Raw genomic sequence first — 22,635 nt, 5'->3', positions numbered from 1 at the left:
ATCTGGAATTAAAAGTCGAATGATAGCCATGAAACCATTGTCAATTGTTGTAAAAAAAACCCATCTGGTTCATTAGTGTCTTTTAGGGAAGAAAATATGTTGTCCTTACCTAGTCTGGTCTGCATGTTACTCCAAATCCACAGCAATGCCCTCAGGGATGAACAATACATGCTGTCCTGCCAGCGATACCCACATCCCATGTACAGATTTTTAAAAAGTCATCCCTCCTAATTATCCTCTTGGTAAATTCATTTATTTGTATCTATCAGCGTATTATTTCCTTACTGAAATCGATGGGATGGACAAAATCTCCCCTCCAGGGGCATCCATAAAATATGACGGAGGATGACTGAGTCAATCTCGCACCCGCTCACTTTACCCACCTCTCTCTCACTTGCTCTCCCTGTCCTAAACTGTGAAGAGTTGTTCAGAAAAGAAGTGATTGGAAGGTCAGCCTATCGGAAGCAACTTCAGCAGGGAAGAATTAGGTGTTTAATTTCAAATCAAAGGAAATAAAGAGACCAAAATGTTCAGCAGATAAAGAAAGTCTAAAGGCAAAACTGTCAAAGTTAAGAGATGGTCACTATTAATGGGAATGGTAGATATATAAAGTTCAATTTCAGTAATTGAAAGAAACAGTGTTTACACAGCCTCATTGAAAGTCGTGGAGGAGATCAAGGTGTAGTAATTCAGCCAGTGCAATACAATGGAAATGAGTATTGGGTGTGCAACCTGAAAGAATTTTCCGAATTTAGATTGGTGTCCTTAAGAGGAGATCGGACTCGTCGAGTGCTATGAAGTTTATTTTAATATATAGAAAGAGTAGAATGGACAGTAGAGCCTTGTAGAAGCCATGGGTAATGGGCAAAATATCATGGTTAAGCCATCTACTACAGCACAGAGGGCGATGGGCTAGCCATAAACATACAATTGATGTGATGGTAACTTGCTTAGAAGTGTGTGATGCCAGACCCTGTTAAAAGCTACAGAGATGTCTAAGGCAGTAACATAGAGTCATAGAGGTTTACAGCATGGAAACAGGCCCTTCGGCCCAACTTGTCCATGCCGCCCTTTTTTTTAAAAAAAAACCCGAAACTAATCCCAATTGCCCGCATTTGGCCCATATCTCTCTGTACCCATCGTACCCATGTAACTATCTAAATGCTTTTTTAAAGATAAAATTGTACCCGTCTCTACTACTACTACCTCTGGCAGCTTGTTCCAGACACTCTCCACCCTCTGTGTGGAAAAATTGCCCCTCTGGACACTTTTGTATCTCTCCCCTCTCACCTTAAACCTATGCCCTCTAGCTTTAGACTCCCCTACCTTTGGGAAAAGATATTGACTATCTACCTTGTCTATGTCCCTCATTATTTTATAGACCTCTATAAGGTCACCCCTCAGCCTCCTATGTTCCAGAGAAAAAAGTCCCAGTCTATCCAGCCTCTCGTTATAACTCAAACTATCCAGTCCCGGTAGCATCCAAGTAAATCTTTTCTGCACTCTTTATAGTTTAATAATATCCTTTCTATAATAGGGTGACCAGAACTGCACACGGTATTCCAAGTGTGGCCTTACCAATGTCTTGTACAACTTCAACAAGATGTCCCAACTCCTGTATTCAATGTTCTGACCGATGAAACCAAGCATGCCGAATGCCTTCTTCACCACTCTGTCCACCTGTGACTCCACTTTCAAGGAGCTATGAACATGTACCCCTAGATCTCTTTGTTCTGTAACTCTCCCCAGCGCCCTACCATTAACTGAGTAAGTCCTGCCCTGGTTCAATCTATCAAAATGCATCACCTCGCATTTGTCTAAATTAAACTCCATCTGCCATTCATCAGCCCACTGGCCAAATTGATCAAGATCCCGTTGCAATTGGAGATAACTTTCTTCACTGTCCACTATGCCACCAATCTTGGTGTCATCTGCAAACTTACTAACCATGCCCCCTATATTCTCATCCAAATCATTAATATAAATGACAAATAACAGTGGGCCCAGCACTGATCCCTGAGGCACACCGCTGGTCACAGGCCTCCAGTTTGAAAAACAACTCTCTACAACCACCCTCTGACTTCTATCAAGAAGCCAATTTTGTATCCATTTAGATACCTCAACCTGGATCCCGTGAGATTTAACTTTATGCAACAACCTACCATGCGGTACCTTGTCAAAGGCCTTGCTAAAGTCCATGTAGATAACATCACTGCACTGCCCTCATCTACCTTCTTGGTTACCCCTTCAAAAAACTCAATTAAATTTGTGAGACATGATTTTCCACTCATAAAGCCATGCTGACTGTCCCTAATCAGTCCTTGCATCTCTAAATGCCTGTAGATCCTGTCTCTCAAAATACCTTCCAACAATTTACCCACCACAGATGTGAGGCTCAGTGGCCTGTAGTTCCCAGGCTTTTCCCTACAGCACTTTTTAAACAAAGGCACAACATTTGCCACTCTCCAATCTTCAGGCACCTCACCCGTGACTATCGATGATTCAAATATCTCGGCTAGGGGACCCGCAATTTCCTCCCTAGCCTCCCACAACGTCCTGGGATATACCTCATCAGGTCCCGCAGATTTATCTACCTTGATGCACTTTAAGACTTCCAGCACCTCCTTCTCTGTAATATGTACACTCCTCAAGACATCAATATTTATTTCCCCAAGTTCCCTAACATCCATGCTTTTCTCAACAGTAAATACTGATGAGAAATATTCATTTAGGATCTCACCCATCTCTTGTGGATCCGCACATAGATGACCTTGTTGATCCTTAAGAGGCCCTACTCTGTCCCTTGTTACTCTTTTGCCCTTTATGTATTTGTAGCACCTCTTTGGATTCTCCTTTGCCTTATCTGCCAAAACAATTTCGTGTCCCCTTTTTGCCCTCCTGATTTCTCTCTTAACTCTACTCCTACACCCTCTATACTCTTCAAGAGAATCACTTGATCCCAGCTGCCTATGCACGTTATGTGCCTCTTTCTTCTTCTTGACCAGGGCCTCAATATCCCGAGTCATCCAGGGTTCCCGACTTCTGCCAGCCTTGCCCTTCACTCTAAGAGGAATGTGTTTACCTTGAACCCTGGTTAACGCACTTTTGAAAGCGTGCCACTTACCAGACGTCCCTTTTCCTTCCCACAGACTCTCTCAATTAACTTTTGAAAGTTCCTGCCTGATACCATCAAAATTGGCCTTGCCCCAATTTAGAATATTAAGATTAGATAGAAGACAGCGTCAAACAGTTTCAATATAAGAGTATACTGATATATACTGAAAGCATAGCATGAACCATGTAGAAAAGTCATGTGCATCCTGAGCCTTTGTATATGGTTAATTTAATTCAGCACTGGTGTGAAAATACAGTCCATCAGTTCTAACAGACTTGTTCAGACTACTTTGAGCCACCTAGGGTGAAGACAGTCTATTTCTGTTCTTCAATCATTTGGTTGCTCAATACTGTTGCATCAAAGCAGGATGGTGCGTGAAAATCCTCCTCTATTTCAGACACAGCTTGTGCCTGTTTTAAAAAGTCGAATATTTCTTGTGGTGCACTAAATCCCACTGGCATCGAGGCTCTTCAATTGTTTGCCAATAAGTGATTAGATTGATCCTGACAGAGGATTCACCATTTCCTGTATTTGATTTCATGACCACACACATTCTACTACCACTAGTTTGGCCTTTGAGATTGAATTGCCCACTGCAGAGAATTTGGCCAACATCTGTGGGAAACTTGAGTGCCCTAAAAAAAGAAGGAATTGTATGTATCTCTGTGTTTGACACTTGAATGACGAATAATTGCTTCTAGGTTTCAGTTATCTTGGAGGTGGCAGGATTGCATTTTGTACAAAAACCAATACTTTTATCATTGCAATATCTACTTCCTATCCTCTCTTTCACTGGCGATGCTATAGCTGTTGACCCATTCACCCTTGCGTATCCTGCACCCATGTCGTGCAAAGCCTCAAATGATCTGTCACCTCTTGAGTTAGCAGTTTATAAAAACATTAAAGAGACAGTGTGAATGCAGTACCATTCTCACTCATCACACAGTGGTGTGTTTTTATAGCAATGCAGAGGTTTTTTTTAAAATCCAGGGACTTTGGAGTCGAATGATTTCAATATTTTTAGTGTTTGGGAACAGAGGAGAAATATGATCCCCAATTCCTGCTGCAGCAATGTTGGATGTTACTGAATATTGACTCTTGTTCCTTGATGTCATGTTGTTCTTGCAGCTGCCAAATTGGATCTGACAGCAGAAGGGCCACAGTGTAGGATCTGTTACTGATCTGCCTTCAACATTGTGCTGTTTGGTGGCTCAGGTAGCCTGCACTCATTGATTGAGACATCACCGCTGGGTGCAGAGTGAAACCTTCCACCATTTATCAACACTCTAATTTTTACACCACAAGTTAAATTCTGCTCTATTGCTGTCAACATGTAGAATTTCTCAAAATAGCATGAAAAAAGAATCGATATTAGCAGGAAATATATTTGACCTTTTTGGTGTCAGATGGTAAATCCATCCGATGGAATTAGTGATGTAGAAGTAGGAGAGATAATATTGACTGGATAAAACTACATATTAACTTCATGAATTAGCACAATTTTGAATTAGGCAGTTGGTAAAAGAAAAAGTGAAGAACTCTTGATGGCTCCTTTGCCATTTAAGTTTAAGTTTATTTATTAGTGTCACAAGTCATCTTACATTAACATGGCAACGAAATTACTGTGAAAATCCCCTAGTCGCCACACTCCGGTGCCTACTCAGTTACACTGAGGGAGAATTTAGCACCTAACCAACATGTCTTTTAGACTGTGGGTGGAAATCGGAGCACTCGGAGGAAACCCACGCAGACATGGGGAGAACGTGTAGACTTCACACAGACAGTGGCCCAAGCTGGGAATTGAACCCAGATCCATGGCACTGTGAGGCAGTAGTGCTAACCACTGTGCCACTGTGCTGCCCGTACTGAGGATGTACCTACACCACATGGATTGCAGTGGTTCAAGAAGGCAGTTCACCACCACCTTCTCAAGGGCAGTTAGGGATGGGCAATAAATGCTGGCCTTGCCAATGATACCCACATCCCATGAAAAAAACCTTGGGGGTGATTTCACCATCGCATTGCGCCTGCTTTCGGGCACGATGTGGTCGTAAAGTGGGGCATAAAGCGATTAGCGCGATTGGCGCCGGTTCTCCACCCACCCCCCTTCCCCCCTCCCCATGTTCCCGCCGGCGAGGAATAGACATGCTCCTCATGAACGGGGAACGGTCGACTTGGCCTTGCTAGTGGAACCTGAGGCCCCCCGGGGAGGCCGAGGGCAAGGGGGGGTGCCCCTTGGGCAGTGCCAGACTGGGAGTGCCCACTGAGCACCTGGGCAATGTGTTTATCTATCAGGACAGAATGAGCATACTTTCTCTTGAAAAGGAAAGGCTGAGGGATGATCTAGTATGAAAGATTTTGAAAGAGTTAACTCGGAGAGAATGTTTCCACTTGCAGGGGAGAGCAAGCCGAGAAGCCTGCAGCATAAGATAGTCGCTTAGAATGAAATAGGGAACTCAGAAAAAACTTTTTTGCCTCGAGAGATGTGGAAATGTGTAACTCACTACTGCATGGAGTTGTTGAAGAAAAAGGTATAGATGCATGTAAAGGCAGGTTAGATGAGCAACTGAGGGAGCCAGGATATCAGATTATGCTGTTAGAGTTGCAGGAGGAGGCTGGAGTGGAGCATAAATGCCAGTGTGGACTGATTGGTGTGGATAGCCTGTTGCTTCATGGTGTACCCTGAGTGATCCTATGCTTGAAGAAGATAGACCAGCAGTAAATTATTCAGCCCCTCAAGCCTATTCAGTTATGTCCTGGCTGATTGATTTAGCTTCAGCGGGGTTCCAGAGTTCCCCTATCATCTGTGCCAAGAAGTACTTCCTGATTTCATCCCTGAACAAGCTAGTTCTAATTTTAAGTTGATGCTCCATATTCTGGAATCCTCCACCAGAGGAAATAGTTTCTATCTACCTTATCAAGTCCTTTGTTCAACTTGAACACCTCCATTTGATCACTCCTATACTCAAGGGAATACAATATTCAATAATCACTTTAATAATTCCAATGATCTGCCAGCTTATTGTGTCACCTTTTCTTTCCCTTGCAGGTATTGATCGCACCACTTAATGTAACCTCCATCAGTGACCAGGAAGCCTGTAAAGCTGGACTGCAGCCAGTATGCAAATGGAAAGCATATAGTTTAGATGGCTATCCAGGTACTGTACATCATCCACCCCGAGCGTATCACAGTAATCAATCATTGCTAATGAAATGTGAATGGAATTTCTATACGTGACTTCTAATGGTCAGCCTGACCGCCCTATATCTCGCAGCATCCGAATCTGATAGTGCAAAACCCTCACTCTGCAGTTTCAGAATAAACATGAATAGAACCACACAGCACAGAAGGAGACTATTCAGCCCATCGTGCCTGTGCTGGCTCTTTGAAAGCTGGAGAATGTACAAGACTGCCCAGGGCTTTTGAATGAAGATGACGAGAGTCAGGCAACATTGCTCTTGGGACAGCAAGCACTGTCCAGATGACTGGGCTGTGTGCAAGTAGGAAAAATCATAATCAGTTAAATTGATGTGGCAATAGATTAAGTGGAATTTTCTGTATCTGCTTTAGGGAATGGTGTTCTGATATCTTTGGTCAACCCTTTCTTCGACTCTCAGTTTATCTCAGTATATTGCTCCAATCGACCTTTTACTTGTACTTTTCCAGATGGCTGAGCTAACCGTGCCATTGATAGATGTCACAATCCTATCTGGGGCATTCGCAGTCTCTCTACCCCATCTCTCTCTTCTTTCCTCTCTCCCTTTCTGAAGTCTAGATTAATTGATAGTGAAAGGCTCTGTACTGTATTATCCAAGAAGGGAATGGTGGGGAATATTTATTTCAGTCTTGATTTGATTTATTAGTGTCACATGTATTAACATACAGTGAAAAGTATTGTTTCTTGCGTGCTGTACAGACAAAACATACCATTCATGAAGAAGGAAACAAGAGAGTGCAGAATGTAGTGTTACAGTCATAGCGAGGGTGTAGAGAAAGATCAACTTAATGCAAGGTAGGTCCATTCAAAAGTCTGACAGCAGCAGGGAAGAAGCTGTTCTTGAGTCGGTTGGTACGTGACCTCAGACTTTTGTATCTTTTTCCCAAAAGAAGAAAGTAGAAGGGAGAATGTCCGGGATGCGTGGGGTCCTTAATTATGCTGGCTGCTTTGTCGAGGCAGTGGGAAGTGTAGACAGAGTCAATGGATGGGAGGCTGGTTTGCGTGATGGATTGGGCTACATTTACGACCTTTTGTTGTTCTTTGCGGTCTTGGACAGAGCAGGAGCCATACCAAGCTGTGATACAACCAGAAAGAATGCTTTCTATGGTGCACCTGTAAATGTTGGTGAGAGTCATAGCTGACATGCCAAATTTCCTTAGTCTTCTGAGAAAGTAGAGACGTTGGTGGGCTTTCTTAACTATAGTGTTGGCATGGGGGGAGCAGGACAGGTTGTTGGTAATCTGGACACCCAAAAACTTGAAGCTCTCGACCCTTTCTACTTCATCCCCGTTGATGTAGACAGGGGCATGTTCTCCTTTACGCTTCCTGAAGTCGATGACAATCTCTTTCGTTTTGTTAACATTGAGAGAGAGATTATTGTTGCCACACCAGTTCACCAGATTCTCTATCTCATTCCTGTAGTCTGTCTCATCATAGTTTGAGATCTGACCCACTACAATGGTGTCGTCAGCAAATCTGAAAATCGAATTGGTGGGGAATTTGGCCACACAGTCATAGGTGTATAAGGAGCATAGTAGGGGGCTGAGAAGACAGCCCTGTGGAGCACCGGTGTTGAGGATGATCGTGGAGGAGGTGTTGTTGCCTGTCCTTACTGATTGTGGTCTGTGAGTTAGGAAGTTCAGGATACAGTCACCGAGGGAGGTGCCGAGGCCCAGGCCACGAAGTTTGGAGATGAGTTTCGTGGGAATAATAGTGTTGAAGGCTGAGCTTTAGACGATAAATGGAGTCTGACAGAGGTGTCCTTGTTATTTAGGTGTTCCTGGGTTGAGTGCAGGTCCAGGGAGATGGCGTCTGCTGTGGACCTGTTGCGGCGGTAGGCAAATTGTAGTGGATCCAGATAGTCCGGGAGGCTGGAATTAATTTGTGCTATGACTAGCCTTTCGAAGCACTTCATAAAGATGGATGTCAGAGCCACCGGCCGATAGTCATTAAGGCACGCCGCTTGGTTTTTCTTAGGTACCAGGATGATGGTCATCTTCTTGAAGCAGATAGGGCCTCAGATTGTTGTAAAGAGAGGTTGAAGATGTTTGTGAATACCCCCGCCAACTGATCCGCGAAGGATCTGAGTGCTCGTCCGGGTACCCCATCCGGGCCAGTCGCTTTCTGTGGGTTGACCTTCGAGAAAGCTGCTCTGACATCTGCAATGGTGACCACAGATAGTTCCAGGGTGGAGGGCATGCTCTCGCTGACCTCTTGCTCAAAGTGGACTTAGAATGCATTGAGCTCATCAGAGAGGGGTGCGTTGGAGCCGGCAATTTTACATGCCTTCATCTCATAGCCTGTTATGTCTTGCGGACCTTGCCATAGTCGGCGGGGGTCAGTGTGGCTAGCCTGGGACTCTAACTTGGTCCGGTATTGTCTTTTGGCATCTTTGATGGATCTCCTTAGATCATATCTGGCTTTCTTGTACAGGTCAGTGTCGCCTGACTTGAACGCCTCAGACCTGGACTTCAAGCAGTGAATATCCCCGTTCATATATGGTTTCCGGTTGGGGAACACATGGATTTGCTAAAGCACATTAGCAGTTATGTTTGTGCTTTCCTCACTCTGCTGATACTTTGTGTATTTTTCCAAATATTTTGCTTTATAAACGTTAAATCAAGAGCCTCTTGTTTCTGAAAGAGTACACCAGTTTTCTGGAAACAATAAGTAGGTTCTTACACTTTAGGACCTTGAAAGATTCCACTGAACACTCTGACAAATGTGACGGATTTCTATTGTAAGAATACAAGAGGATGAGAATCCAGGAGAGGAGTGTGAATGTCAACCTGTACAGTAGCACGTGGGTAGATAAAACCATTAAAAAGAGTCAATAGCGTTTTGAATTTTATAAAAAGAAACACAGAATTGTCACAGTATAGAAGGAGGCCAATCGACCCTTCATGTCTGCACCAGGTCCAAAATGAACAGTTCCCTTAGTGTGGTTCTTTGACCTTCTCCTCGTAACCCTGCATATCCTTCCTTTTCAGATAACAGTCTAATTCCCTTTTGAATGCTTTAATTGAACCTGCCTCCACCACACTTGCTGACAGTGCATCCCAGACATCAACCACCCGCTGCACAAAAATGTTTATTCCATATCACTTTTGCTTCTGTTATGATGGCCAGGATTGTCAATAGATCTCCCCGTGGGCCTCATAGAATACAAAATCCGCTATTAGGTAAGTGGAGGCCCGCCCAGTAGGGAAAGAGCAGCGGGGGGTTTAAAACAAGCTGGCTCCACTCAGACTGGCACTGCAGCCACTGAGCAACACTTTGAGCACATTATAAATAAAGAGTGATGGTGACAGAAGACAGGCCTCGGTAAGATTGTTACATTGGCAATGAGGAGTAAGACAAGAAAGTTCTTTTTTCCTCCTTCGCCCGGACCATCTTTACTGTTGAGCCAATTAATCCTCTGGTAAGAAAAATGCCTCTGTTTGGTAAACCACAATGCCAGCATAGAAGACTGGGCCCAATACGTAGAGCGTATGCATTACACTTTTTGGGCCAACCATATTAAGGGGGACGAGAAGCAGAAAGTGGTCCAGTTGACAGTGTGCGTGTTTCCGACCTTCAGTGTAATAAAAAGTCTGACCAACTCGGGTGCTTCTGACTCCAAAATCTTTAATGAATTGATGGACTTGGTTAAAGGCTATGATGACCCAAAACCTTCCATAATACTCCATCGAATCAGCTTTAACGTGGCAGGGCGAACCACTGGGGGATCTGTCACCAAATTTCTGATCAGATTACGAAAATTGGCAGAGCACTGTAAATTCGGGCCACCCCTGAATGACATGTTACGAGATAGACTGGTCTGTGTAATTTAGATGGTAGTTCCCTCCAGATCTTACGATCAGCAGGAGTGGTGGCCTGGGCTGGCACTTTAATCATGGAGGAGGCCAGGCAAGTGGGGTGGCCTGACCAGGACCAGTGAGGCAGATACTGGCAAGCGATTAGTCTTCAAGCGAGGTTGGGGTCCTTTTCACTGTGTCCCTCTCATTACACACACTCCCAACCACAGCTAGGCTGCTGAGAGGAGTTTACCAGCTAATCTTGCCATGTGGCTTGAATACTCCCAAGTCATTAGTCAAATGCCAACATGGTGGGAAGAGGCCCTTGAATGGCTTTAATTGGCCCAAGGACGGGTGAGCCATCCAATATCTAACCTGTTGCTGCTGAAATGCGAAAGGAGACAGTTAGGCAAAAGGCATGCATGGTACACCCTGCCTTTCCATCCAGTTTTATACTACTTCCCATGAGTAGGTGGTGGTGGAGAAGAAGGTGTCGAATTCCAGTTACAGAGACTTGGCCATGTATCATTTTAAATTGTTTTAATGCAAGTTATTTGACTGACCATTTTATCTAACTGCCTTTCTGATAGGGTTCATGTTCATTTCGGACCCATTTCTTCCTGGATGGCAGCGATATTGGGCAAAGCAATGTTTGAAAATCTACCCTCGGAAACCAAATGTCTGCAACTTGGACCTGCACATGTCGCGAGATGAAACCACAGACCTGTGGGAGCAGAGTAGAGAACAGCTGAGGTAACTGCTACAAACCAGGAATTATCCTAGCAATTGATGAGCCTCATTTCCCAGCGCCCCCCCTCCTAATTTGCAGTATTTATTCCCAGCTTAACAATCACAGGATCTGGGTTTATAACCCATCAAGTCAATCTGTAACAAGTATCCCAAATCTCCGAGAGCTATGCAGAATCCTGTTGCTATAATTCTATAAGCCTTGAAAGAGCGGTAGTGCAGACATTACAACTTTCTGGTTGTGCTTCAATCTACGTGGCAGATTGTTGCATTTTTGGAAAAGTCAATGGTTCGTGTGCGTGCATGTGGTGACAATATTCTGAGAGTGCTGTTTATTGGAGGTCCCAGGATTTTGACCCACTGAGGAGGAAGGAACTGCGATATTTTCCACGTCGGGAGGATGTGCGCCTTGGAGGTGGCGGTGCTGCCCTTCTCCTTGTAGGTGGTAGAAGTCAAGAGTTTGAAGCCTTGGTGAGTTGCTGCAGTGCATTTTGCAGATGGTACACACTGCTGCCATTGTGCACCACTAATAGATGGTGTGCCCTGCCAATCAAGTGGGACTGCTTTGTCCTGGATGGTACCGAGCTTTTTTGAGTGTTGAAGGAGCTGCACTCATCCAGGCAAGTGGAGGGTATTCCATCACGCTCCTGACTTGGGCCCTGTACATGGTGGAAAGACTTTGGGAGATGGGTTAAGTCACTAGCTGCAGATTACCTAGCCACTGGGATGCTCTGGTATTTATAAGGCTTGTCAATTGAAGTTTCTACTTAATTAAGTATTTTGGGGAAGTGATTAGACTCTAGTTTGAGATGGTAATTTCCTGGCACTTGTGTGGTGTGAATATTATTTGCTACTTATCAGCCTAGACTTGAATGTTGTCCAGGTCTTGCTGTGTCTAGGCACAGGCTGCTTCATTATCTGAGGAACCGCGAATGGAATTGAATATAGTGTAATCATCAGTGAACATCTCTTCCAATCTCAATTTTGAGGGAAGGTGAATGAAGCAACTGAAGATGGTCAATGAGAATATATTTTTGGTTTGTTTATGAAGAAAGGTAACAAGGAGGCTGCATCTCCTATTGCCTCTCTCATTTCCTGCTCCATCAGCTAATAAAAGCCACGATCACCTATTAGATTTGAAGCTTGTGCATTTTACACTGGAATACTGTGCAGCACAGTTTATGTAATTATTATGCTACATGCTGTATAAGCATTCCAGGTTCCCATTACTAGCAGCATCGTGGCACTCCTAATTATACTGCAAAACCCTAAAGCGCAAGGGCCCTGAAGGAACAGAATCTAGTAAATTTAGACGTTGAATATCCTACTGGAAGAAAGAACAGCATTAAGATCCTTCCCTAACTGCATGTATAAAGCAGGCTGGTTTTGAGAACAAGGTTGCCCACCCACCTGTACCAAACACCACTAGTAGTCAAAAGGGCTGATAGGTGACCTTCTTTAATCATTCCACCAGTCTGATGCTCGAAAAGATTTTTTACTGCTGGTTGTGTCTCTATGATTTATTGCAGCCAAATTATATATAAATCAGGCTGCTATGCCACTTTGTTATGTAACATAACAGACCCATTACTAGCTTTGTTTTCAATACCATCCAATATCTTGTGTGCAATATTTATAAAATTGGCACAGACCTAATGAATACAGTGAACTTTATTTTAAAAAACAGACTTTATGTAACACATTTGGTGCCAGTTTAACTTCCATTGGTTCTTACTTACACCAGCATTGGATTGACTGCTTTGCTGGGGAGATGCAGAAAGAAACCAATCCTAATGTTGAAATGCGTCCTGGGTGTGTTCCAGGTGCTGCAATACACAGTAAATAGCTGATTAACACATTGATAATAATTCTACAGTGATCTGACTAATGCAAGAATTGAATGTTCTTTTTTCTGAATGGGCTACCCGTTTATAAATGCTTTTTAAAACTGCTCGGTATATCTGCAACGTGATGCTGAGAGTAGCTAAACAGTGCAGCCAAAATATCAGATCTGGGCCAACATTAGCGGCTAAAGTAGTTCTGAATCTCAGCCAGAAAGTCAAGAACCTAATGTGTATCAGCACTGACTCCGCTTTGGATCATATTCATCCATTTTCCACTTGATTGCTAGATACAGCCTCACACCGAAGCCAAGTTGAGAACTGGAATCACCTATTTAAATTGTGCTTACATAGTTAAAATCATACTGCATATGTGAAAAATACATTAGCTAATCCTTGTCCATTCACCAGCCAAAAGCTGTATGCAGGCGGATTTCAAGGACAGCGAATCTCACCCTTGTGTGCTTATGGAGACAGAATCTTGTCAAAACAATTTGGCCCTGACCGTTTTTGTCTTCTTTCTGTCAATCAGAAATGACAGAGGAATTACGTCATGGTTGTATTGTGGATTTCAGTATAGTTAATTTAATTCGAAAGCTACCAAATCTTGCAAGGCAGAATCGAAAATCTTTCCACTTTATTTCCTGCTGTTTCTGTCTCTTGCGTCTCTCCATTTCTTTCTTCCTACCAGTTTTTGCTTCTCCCTGTTTCTCTTTGTGTGTTTCTCTTTTTCTTTTCCTGAAAGCAATACATTTTTAATCCTTGTTTTAATATGGCATTTACAAATTGTATAGAGATAAAGTTCATTTCTTAATTCCTGATTTTGCTTCTTTCAATCAAATGCAATATTCGTAGGCTTTGCAAATATGAAAATCTTCCAGCCGCCTACTGCCACATCAGCGAAATAGCAGTACCATCATGTATGATTCCTGAAAACTAAAGTGTGTAGTTTCAAAACGCCCAGTTGATAGGAGCATGCAGCCTGTGCTCTTAACGGTATGTGCTTTGAGTCCCAGAGCTGCCAATCATGTCCCGCTTGTTTTATCCGGTTGGATGAGTTTCTCGTCCAGCCTTGCCCAAAACACTGGATGCTGTACTATATGGACTTGAACCATGAAATCTCATGAGTGAGGAAAGGGTTGAAGACCGGTACAGATTGACAGGATGTACTCCAGTGATGTGCAGTCCCAAGCTGTATCCTTGGGCCACTGAGCCTCTTGGATAAAAGTGCCTGGGTTGGAGATTTTTCTCTCCACCCAAGCAGATAATGACTCCATCATTGTGTTGGTACTTCCATCCACTTTAATTCACACAAACCATGAATATTAATTGATGATCTGCATATATTTGAATGACCTTTTCTGCTTTTCCTGCTTGATTGAATGTGGTACCATTCCAAGTAGCAATTCTTTTGGTGTCAGTTTTTATTTTCTTTTGCTTATTTGAGAGCTTTTTGAGGGTTGTGCAGTAGCACGATGACAGTCCGGGTCCACCTTCAGTTTGTGAACATACATACCAAGTGAGGTATGGAAACAAGTGGTGCTAATCCATTTACGCTGTTGTCTTGATAAGAATGGTTTATACTAACCATATTTGACAAGAGCAAAATGAACATGAGGTGCTTTCCCTTTGCCTTCCTTGAGTGTTCTGTTTCCTTCAAGGGATGTAGGCAAGGCCAGTGTTTGTTGCCCATCTCTAATTGCAACTGAGTTAAATGGATTAATAGATCATTACAGAGTGTAATTAAAAGTCAACAACATTGCTGTGTGTCTGGAGTCACATGAAGTCCAGACGACATAAGAATGGCAGATTTCCTTCCTTAAAGGACATTGGTGAACCAGATGGATTTTTAGACAATTGATGATAATTATGGTGGCCATGAAACTATCTTACAATTCCACATTGTATTAATTGAATTTAAACTCCACCAGTGCCATGGTGGGATTTGAATCCATATCCTCAGAGCATTAGCCTGGACCTCCAAGATTATTAGTCAAGTGACACCACTACTATACCCACCATCTTCCCCTGTGTTTTTGAAGGGCACACAACTTCTCTTCCGAGAGGATTCTTCAACCATTGTTGTCTTCGACAATAGCTCCTCCATCTTCAGCACCGTAGAATCAGTTGGCCATCGCCCATAACCCTGCGCACGGTATTACCCTCTTCCAGGTATTACCAGCTGAGTGAGTTCGTCTTGGGGCTCACAAAAGGGCGGGATTGACCACACTCTGGAGGTCACTCAGACATCCCTATTACCATTGGATACTATGTTGTACAATCTAGGGCCTGAATTTTCCGCTCGCCCCTCCCCCAACATGAATTGCAAGGTCGGGATTCTCCCCCCAGGTTCACAGCCACCCCAGCCTCACAGCAATCTTACACTTGGGTGAGCAAGGCCTTGAATGGGAAGTCCACCCTTGCCCCAATTGGCCAATTAAAAGCCACTTAATGGCCATTTCCTGCCCAACTTCCAGGCTTCATGGGGGAAACCCAAAAGTAATCCAAGTTAGATCTGGAGCACCTCCATCAGAAGCCCCATTCCGACTTGCGATACTGACCCCCTCCTCCCCCTTAAGGCCTGATGACCCCTAGACCCACCTTCCTTCCTCCAGCCCCTGAAACCACGATCACCCCCTTTACAATCTCCCAGGCCTTCCCACGCTGGCATTCCTGACACTCCTCTTTCCTCTGGTTTCCGGGCTTGGCCTGGAGCCTCATGGTGCAGTTCTCCTTCCGGTCACTGCGGCACTATTGCTGCAGGAACTGAAGAGCCGTCGGCCAATCAGTTTGAATGGCAGCTCTCTAAGGCGGGACTTCCAGTGGATTAGCCATGGTAAATGCACGTGATTATGGGGATAAGGCGAATCAATTCAGACTCGATGGGCTGGATGGCCTCTTTCTGCACTGTAGGAGTTCTATGGTTCCTCCCAAGTGAGGAGCAGAAGCCCCACCTAATGCCAATCTACACTCATTAGTGCGTAAATTAGCAGTGGGGCAGTTGGAGTTGGCAGGGATGTGTTACCTGCCAACTCTTCGAGTAGTGGAAAGCAAACCCCAAAATCCAAAGATTCAAGCGTGGAATGGGAGTGAAAAGTGAGTGCATTTTTTTAATGGAACTTCCTATATTTTCCAGGCTAAAAGCCCCTGGTAAACGAGAGGCTAAAAGCTTGCTGGAGAAGTTGCGATGGGTTACCCTAGGATATCATTACAACTGGGAGACTAAGGTAATTTTGCTTTGTAACTCAGAAAACATTTCCAGGAAAAATGTGCACTCCTTTCTTTTTCAGGTTCCATTTCATGATTTCAGCCTGTGGTTTGACACCTTACACCTGTCGGAAAGATGAGTAGGTAGCCCGCTCCTAGCTTCCTGCTGCCAATTTGCAGTAGCTTGTCAGGGAAGTTCAGTAACCTCTCTAACTAATGCAGCCATCAGCACTCTCGCAACGCTAAGTGATTGCAAGGAAGCTGAAAATCCAAAACTTTATCCCATGTGGCTTGTGAGAGATGTACTCCAGAAGGAAAGAAGGGACTAGTGACCATAAGACATAGAGACGGAAACAAGCCATTCGGCCCATCGAATCGGCCCCGCCATTCAATGAGATTATGCGTGTTCTGATACAATAATCCTCAACTCCACTTCCCCGCCTTATCCCCATAACCCTTGATTATAAGACAAATGCTTTCCTGAAACCATTTCATCCTGTGGGGAATTACTTGCATGAGTGAATTTTTTTGTTTGCTTACTCTCTCTTTCTCTGTCAATGTGTTCACCGTGCTGCACTGATGCTTGGTATCCTCCTGTAACTCAACTTAGTGACCATTCTTCCCATTATGAACCTAGATTCTGAATATGCGTTACGGGGGAGTTAGGACATTGATAATGGGCAGATAGGTGGCAGATAAAGTTCAATGTCTGAGGTGATGTATTTTGATAGGAAGAAGTGGAACGACAATATAAAATAACAGGTAAAATTCTTAAAGGGGTGCAGGAGCAGAGGGACCTGGGTGTATACATTCGATCATTGAGGGTAGCAGGTGAGGTGGAGAGAGCAGTTAATAAAGCATATTGTTTTCTGGGGCATAGAGTATAAGAACAAGGAGGTTATGCTGAACTTGTAAAGACACTACTTAGACCTCAGCTGGAATATTGTGTACAGTTCTGGGCACTACACTAAAGGGAGGATGTGAACGCATTAGAGAGAGTGCAGAACAGGTTTACAAAATGGCTTCAGGGATTATGGGGATAGATTGGAGCGGTTGAGACTGTTCTCCTTGGAGAGAAGAAGACTAAGAGGAGATTTGATAGAGCTGTTCAAAATAATGAGGAGACTGGATAAGGAGAAACTTCTAGCTCATAAAGGATCAAGAACAAGAGAACACAGATGTAAAGTGGTTTGCAAAAGAAGCAAATGTGATGTGAGAAAAAACTTTTTCACACAGCGAGTAGTTGGAGTCTGGAATGGAGTTATTTGATGACTACCACAAAAGTGTTCAACTCTAAGGGCCAGCATGGTGGGACAGTGGTTCGCACAAGCGCAAGGCACCCGGGTTCAATTCCCGGCTTGGGTGACTGTCTGCGTGGAGTTTGCACATTTTCCCCCTTGTCTGCATGGGTTTCCTCCGGATGCTCTGGGTTCCTCCCACAGTCTAAAGATGTGCAGGTTAGGTGGATTAGCCAAGGTAAATTCTGGGTTATAGAGATAGGGTGGAGGGGAGGGTCTGGGTGGGATGCTCTTTCGGAGAGTCGGTGCAGACTCAATGGGCTGAATGGCCTCTTTCTACACTGTAGGGATTCTATGGTTGTATAGAATCATATTGAATTCAATATTCAAATTCACTCCACTTCCCAATCTGACCTAAATAAAATCTGGACATATTCCAGGCATGGGCTGGCAAATGGAATGTAATATTTGTACCAAATGTGCTATGCAATGATCACCTTCATCTAAAGATAATCCCAGCCAATTCCCCCAACATCACCGACTTGTTGGTTTCCACTCGCCTGAATCATAACTGGATCAATCATATTGATGTTGTGGTTACAAGTGCAGGAGAAAGGCGAGGTATGCAAAGCCTCTCTACCAGTTATAAGGCTTGAGTCAGGTGTGTAATGGAATACCCACCGCCTGTCTGGATGATCGTAACCACACCAGGACTTAAAAGTGCAGCACTTCACAGATGAAAGCACTTTTCAGCAATGTCTGATGTGTGTACTAGCTACACGATGCATTGCAGCAAATCATCGAGGTTACTTCAACATCTCCCCACAGTAGCTAACCAGAAGAAAGAAAAGGTCAGCAATCTTGTGGAAACACTGTCACCTACAAATCGCACATCATGTTGGCTTGAATGTCTATGGCCGTTCCTTGATTAAACTAAGCTGATATCCTGGAATTCCCAATCGTGTGTAATGTGGGAGTATCATGCCATGCCAGTTCAATAGTAATTTTCAAAAGGGAGTTGATATGCAATTGAGAAGTGAAAGTTTGCAAGAGCAGGTGGAAAGAGAGAGGGAATAGGAATTAATTGGATATGCTGCCAAGCGGCAGGCACAGGCAGGATGAGCCAACTGATCCATAGAGATGACCCATGAATGAATACCTTCTCTGTCATTAAAAATTACTTTCAAACATTGCCCAGATTCAAGCTGAGAAATAATCAAACTGGCATGAAACCTGTGTGAGTTTATATATTTGTTGAGTCTGACACTTTTAAGGATTTTTATCTATGTGAGCAGACATTGCTCTCATTGCTGTCTTTAAGATGGCCTTTGCTCTGTGTGTACCTGACCGACTGCTTGCTCGTACTTTTTATTTGCAGAAGTATTCACCCGATCACTATACAGCATTTCCCACGGACCTCGCTCACCTGTCTGAACAAGTGGCGGCAGCATGTGGCTTCCAGCAGTTTAAGGCAGAAGCTGGAATACTGAACTATTATCATTTTGACTCTTCACTGGGTATTCACGTGGATGAATCCGAGATAGATTGTTCCAAACCCCTTTTATCATTCAGGTAAAGAAAGTGGACAAAATGGGGGGAAAGAATTGTTCCTATTAATGAATATCTTTACCGATCGTCACAGTCAGTGTCAGTTCACTCGTGTTTCCCAGTGACAAAAAGGTCAGTAATTAGAGGATGCTGATTTAAAGTAATTGGTAAGGAACCAGAGGCGAAATGTGAAGATGTTTGTTTATAATGAGTTGTAATCTGCAATGCACTGTCTGAAAGGGTGGTTCAAGCAGATTCAGAAATGACTTTCAGAATAGAGTTGGGTAAATGACTGAATTGACTGCTCCAACATTTGCACCGTCAGCCTCTGGGGTTCTCCTGTTGAATTAGATGTGACTAAAGAATGATCCAGGTGTTTAAATTCATCAGAGTGAGAAACCAAATTGCTTAATGAAGTCAAAATCTTATTCCTACCCTGAATGCAGCTTGAGAAATCTCAGGTCAGTTTTCATTGTAATAGGGTAATAAATGTGGGAAAGTTATGATATATAAATGTTATTATCTCAAGACCCCAATAATTAGATTTCTGATATTTCTTGGTGACTAGAAATCAGTCAGGTGAACTATTAGGTAATTTTGATTTATTTTAAACGATGTGGCTACTGCACGGCACCACGGTTAGCACTGCTGTCTCACAGCGGCAGGGACCCGGGTTCGATTCCCAATTTGGGTCACTATCTGTGTGGAGTTTGCACATTCTCCCCATGTCTGCATGGGCTTCCTCCCACAGTCCAAAGACGTGCGGGTTAGGTGGATTGGCCATGCTAAAATTGTCCCTTAGTGTCAGGGGGACTAGCTACTATAAATGCATGGAATTATGGGAATAGGGCTTGGATGGGATTGTGGTCGGTGCAGACTCGAAGGGCTGAATGGCCTCCTTCTGCACTGTGGGGATTCTATGACTGGTCACTGGCTCCAATCCCCACCCTCCCAATCATTGTCTTGAGCTGAATTGGAATGATTAGCTAAGGACCAAAGCAACACTGAATTTCAGATCCTGTATCCTCTCTCATCACAAATACTACTTTACTTCCACCTTGCAACAGAGCCCCCTTCTGCCACTGTCTCATTCTCTCAGCCATTGAACTTTCGTTCATAGTCCTGTCATCTCCAGACTCAAATACTGTAATGCTCTTTTGGTTGCCCTCCCATCATCCACCCTCCATAAGCATCGTGCAAAGCTCTGCTGCCTGTATAGTTCCCCGTGGCAAAGTCTGTGCTGAGCTGGTTGCGTCCCAGTGTCAGACAACGCGCGGTTAGCTTGTTGATCTCGGGGTATGATTCTTGCTTAGGGTAGCATTGGCATTTGAGAGGTCCCAGGTTCAAATCCCGGACAAGCCAGGGAGTTTTTTGGGGCGACATGGTGGCACAGTGGTTAGCACTGCTACCTCACAGCGCCAGGGTCCCAGATTCAATTCTGGCCCCAGTTCACTGTCTGCATTCTCCCCGTGTCTGCGTAGGTTTCCTGCGGGTGCTCCAGTTTCCTCCCACAGTCCAAAGATGTGCGGATTAGGTGGATTGGCCATGCTAAATTGACCTTAATGTCAGGGGGATTAGCAGGGTAAATGTGTGGGGTTACGGGTATAGGGCCTGGTTGGTAAAGATCCGATGGGCTGAGTGGCTTCCTTCTGCACTTGGGGGTTCTATGAAAACTAGTTACTGGGTCATTATGATGGAAGCATCCATAGACACTGTCAAGCATCATATCTGAAGAATGGTTTTGTGGGTGAGGTGCCAAAGGATAATCTGTACCTCTAAAATCCCACTGCTTCAATAAGGGATGGAAGAAAATGGATAGGCTGAAGATAATTGAAATTGCTAATCTCAAGTTTTCCTTTTCTCTCTCGTTCCTCTAGTTTTGGCCAATCAGCCGTGTTTTTACTTGGAGGCCTGAAGAGGCAGGACCCTCCGCTTCCAATGTTTATTCACAGCGGCGACATCGTAATCATGTCAGGCAGGAGTCGCCTTTTCTATCACGCGGTTCCCCGGATTGTCCCCAATCTAGAAGGAAGGGCAATCCCCAGCTGTCTAGAGGACGTGACGGCCAGGGACAGCTGCTCTGCTGACACAAGCTATCAACAAAGTGATGAAGGCGACTGGGAAATCTGTATGAAATACCTACAGAATTCCAGGATAAACATGACCGTGCGCCAAGTGGTGGGAGTTGGACAGAGTTTCCCCGTCACGTCAGAAACTGGAAAGATAGCAGACTCCCAGCCGTACTCTTATCACCAAGACGCTGAAGAGGATCATGAACATAAACGACAGAAACTGGAAACAGCAACAGAGTCTCCGTAACCTGTACTGGAGGAGTGGTAAGGTGCTGGTTTTGTGGGCTGGCAGATTCTCAGAGGCAGAGATGTATTAGCTCACTATATTTGCATTGCCAGATTTCTGCTCCTTATGTACTTGGGGGAAGCTGCTTCGGAAATACTAAAGGATCTCCTGTAACGTCAGTGTTCATAGATCTCCCTGTCAATGCTGATTCTCCCTCTCGAAGCCAATATTCGTGGGTCTCCTCATCAGCAGGCATTTTCAGACATCTTCTCATCAGTGCCAGTTATAATGGCTCTCACCATCGATACCCATGTTTTGGGGTTGATTCAAGTATTCACAAATTGAGATGAAGGCAGGAGAATGGAAAACAATCTGTGTTGGATACGCAATGTCTCGTCAAGCTGACAAGTATTGGGTGGCACGTTGGCACAGTGGTTAGCGCTGCTGCCTCACAGCGCCAGGGACCTGGGGGTGGGTTCAATTCCTGGCCTGGGTCGCTGTCTGTGTGAAGTTTGCACATTCTCCCCGTGTCTGCGTGGGTTTCCTCCCGGGTGCTCCGGTTTCCTCCCACAGTCCAAAGATGTGCAGGTTAGGTGAATTGGCCTTGCTAAATTCTCTCCGAACAGGCGCCGGATTATGGCAACTAGGGGATTTTCACAGTAACTTCATTGCAGTGTGAACATAAGCCGACTTGTGACTAATAAATAAACTTTACTTATGGCATAAATTAGGCTGAACGTGAAGCCACCATATTCTTTGCCCCAGGTGTTACCCTTTTGGAGTACTGTTCCTGAAACTGGCATTCGTATTTCTTACTTCAGTCACATTCAGGCTGTCTGGCATACTATTTCACCATGGCAGCCTTTATCTGTGGAACTGTGCAGTAGCATAGAGAAAGCCTGGAATAGCTACCTTCTACTTGCAAAGAGAAAATATACTGTAACAGGTGGAGACTTTGATAAAGTGATATGCAAATAATGAACAGCTGCTACAAGATAATCAAACCTAGTGGGAGTTCTTGTTTTATACCATATGAATAATAAAAAGTATTTATACATGAATATTGGTCTCTTTGTTGCCTGAAATATTTTAAATGCTGAGCATCATGTCTGAATTGATGAATTGGTATCTAAATTCCCTCCACTGTAGTCCAGAATTCCTCACAAGCATACAAAATATCTACTAAATATGGAAAAGTAGACTACAGAGAGAAACACAGCGGAGACCAAAATAGTTAGTGTTTCATCCACCATCCTTTCTGAAACCTAAGAGACAGTAACTTTCCCCCAGTTGAAAATATCTAATTAATTGTTAAACTCTAAATTTAGCTTTCATTTTACCCCACATAAAACAGCTCATTTAGTGTTTAGGTCTCCCAAGGATTGAACAAGACACAGTCAAATGCATAACCACCTTATATTACTCTAATTCTAAGGAGATCATATGATGAAGGAGCCTTCACCTGATGAAGGAGCAGCGCTCCGAAAGCTCGTGGTACCGAATAAACCTGTTGGACTTTAATCTGCTGTTGTGAGACTTCTTACTAAGGAGATCATAGTAACGGCATTCAGCTTTGAGGAACGCAGTGCCAGCCTTGCAAAGGTCAACGCTACTACTGTAGGGTTG

General features: G+C 44.0%; 1 protein-coding gene across 1 annotated transcript in view; it reads left to right on the top strand.

The window, feature by feature from the left end:
* The window catches only part of alkbh1 (alkB homolog 1, histone H2A dioxygenase), a 41,676-nt gene extending 19,606 nt beyond the window's left edge, over window positions 1-22,070 (top strand). The window contains exons 2-6 of the mRNA XM_078234385.1: window positions 6,165-6,273; window positions 10,721-10,883; window positions 15,855-15,945; window positions 18,542-18,735; window positions 20,589-22,070. Of these exons, the coding sequence (XP_078090511.1) occupies window positions 6,165-6,273; window positions 10,721-10,883; window positions 15,855-15,945; window positions 18,542-18,735; window positions 20,589-21,030 (999 nt within the window). The 3' untranslated portion in view covers window positions 21,031-22,070. The remainder of the gene's footprint in view (window positions 1-6,164; window positions 6,274-10,720; window positions 10,884-15,854; window positions 15,946-18,541; window positions 18,736-20,588) is intronic.
* The last annotated feature ends 565 nt before the right edge of the window (window positions 22,071-22,635 follow it).

Source organism: Mustelus asterias, chromosome 18, assembly GCF_964213995.1.
Source record: "Mustelus asterias chromosome 18, sMusAst1.hap1.1, whole genome shotgun sequence".
Classification (NCBI taxonomy): Eukaryota; Metazoa; Chordata; class Chondrichthyes; order Carcharhiniformes; family Triakidae; genus Mustelus; species Mustelus asterias.
This window is presented reverse-complemented; position numbering and strand designations above follow the sequence as displayed.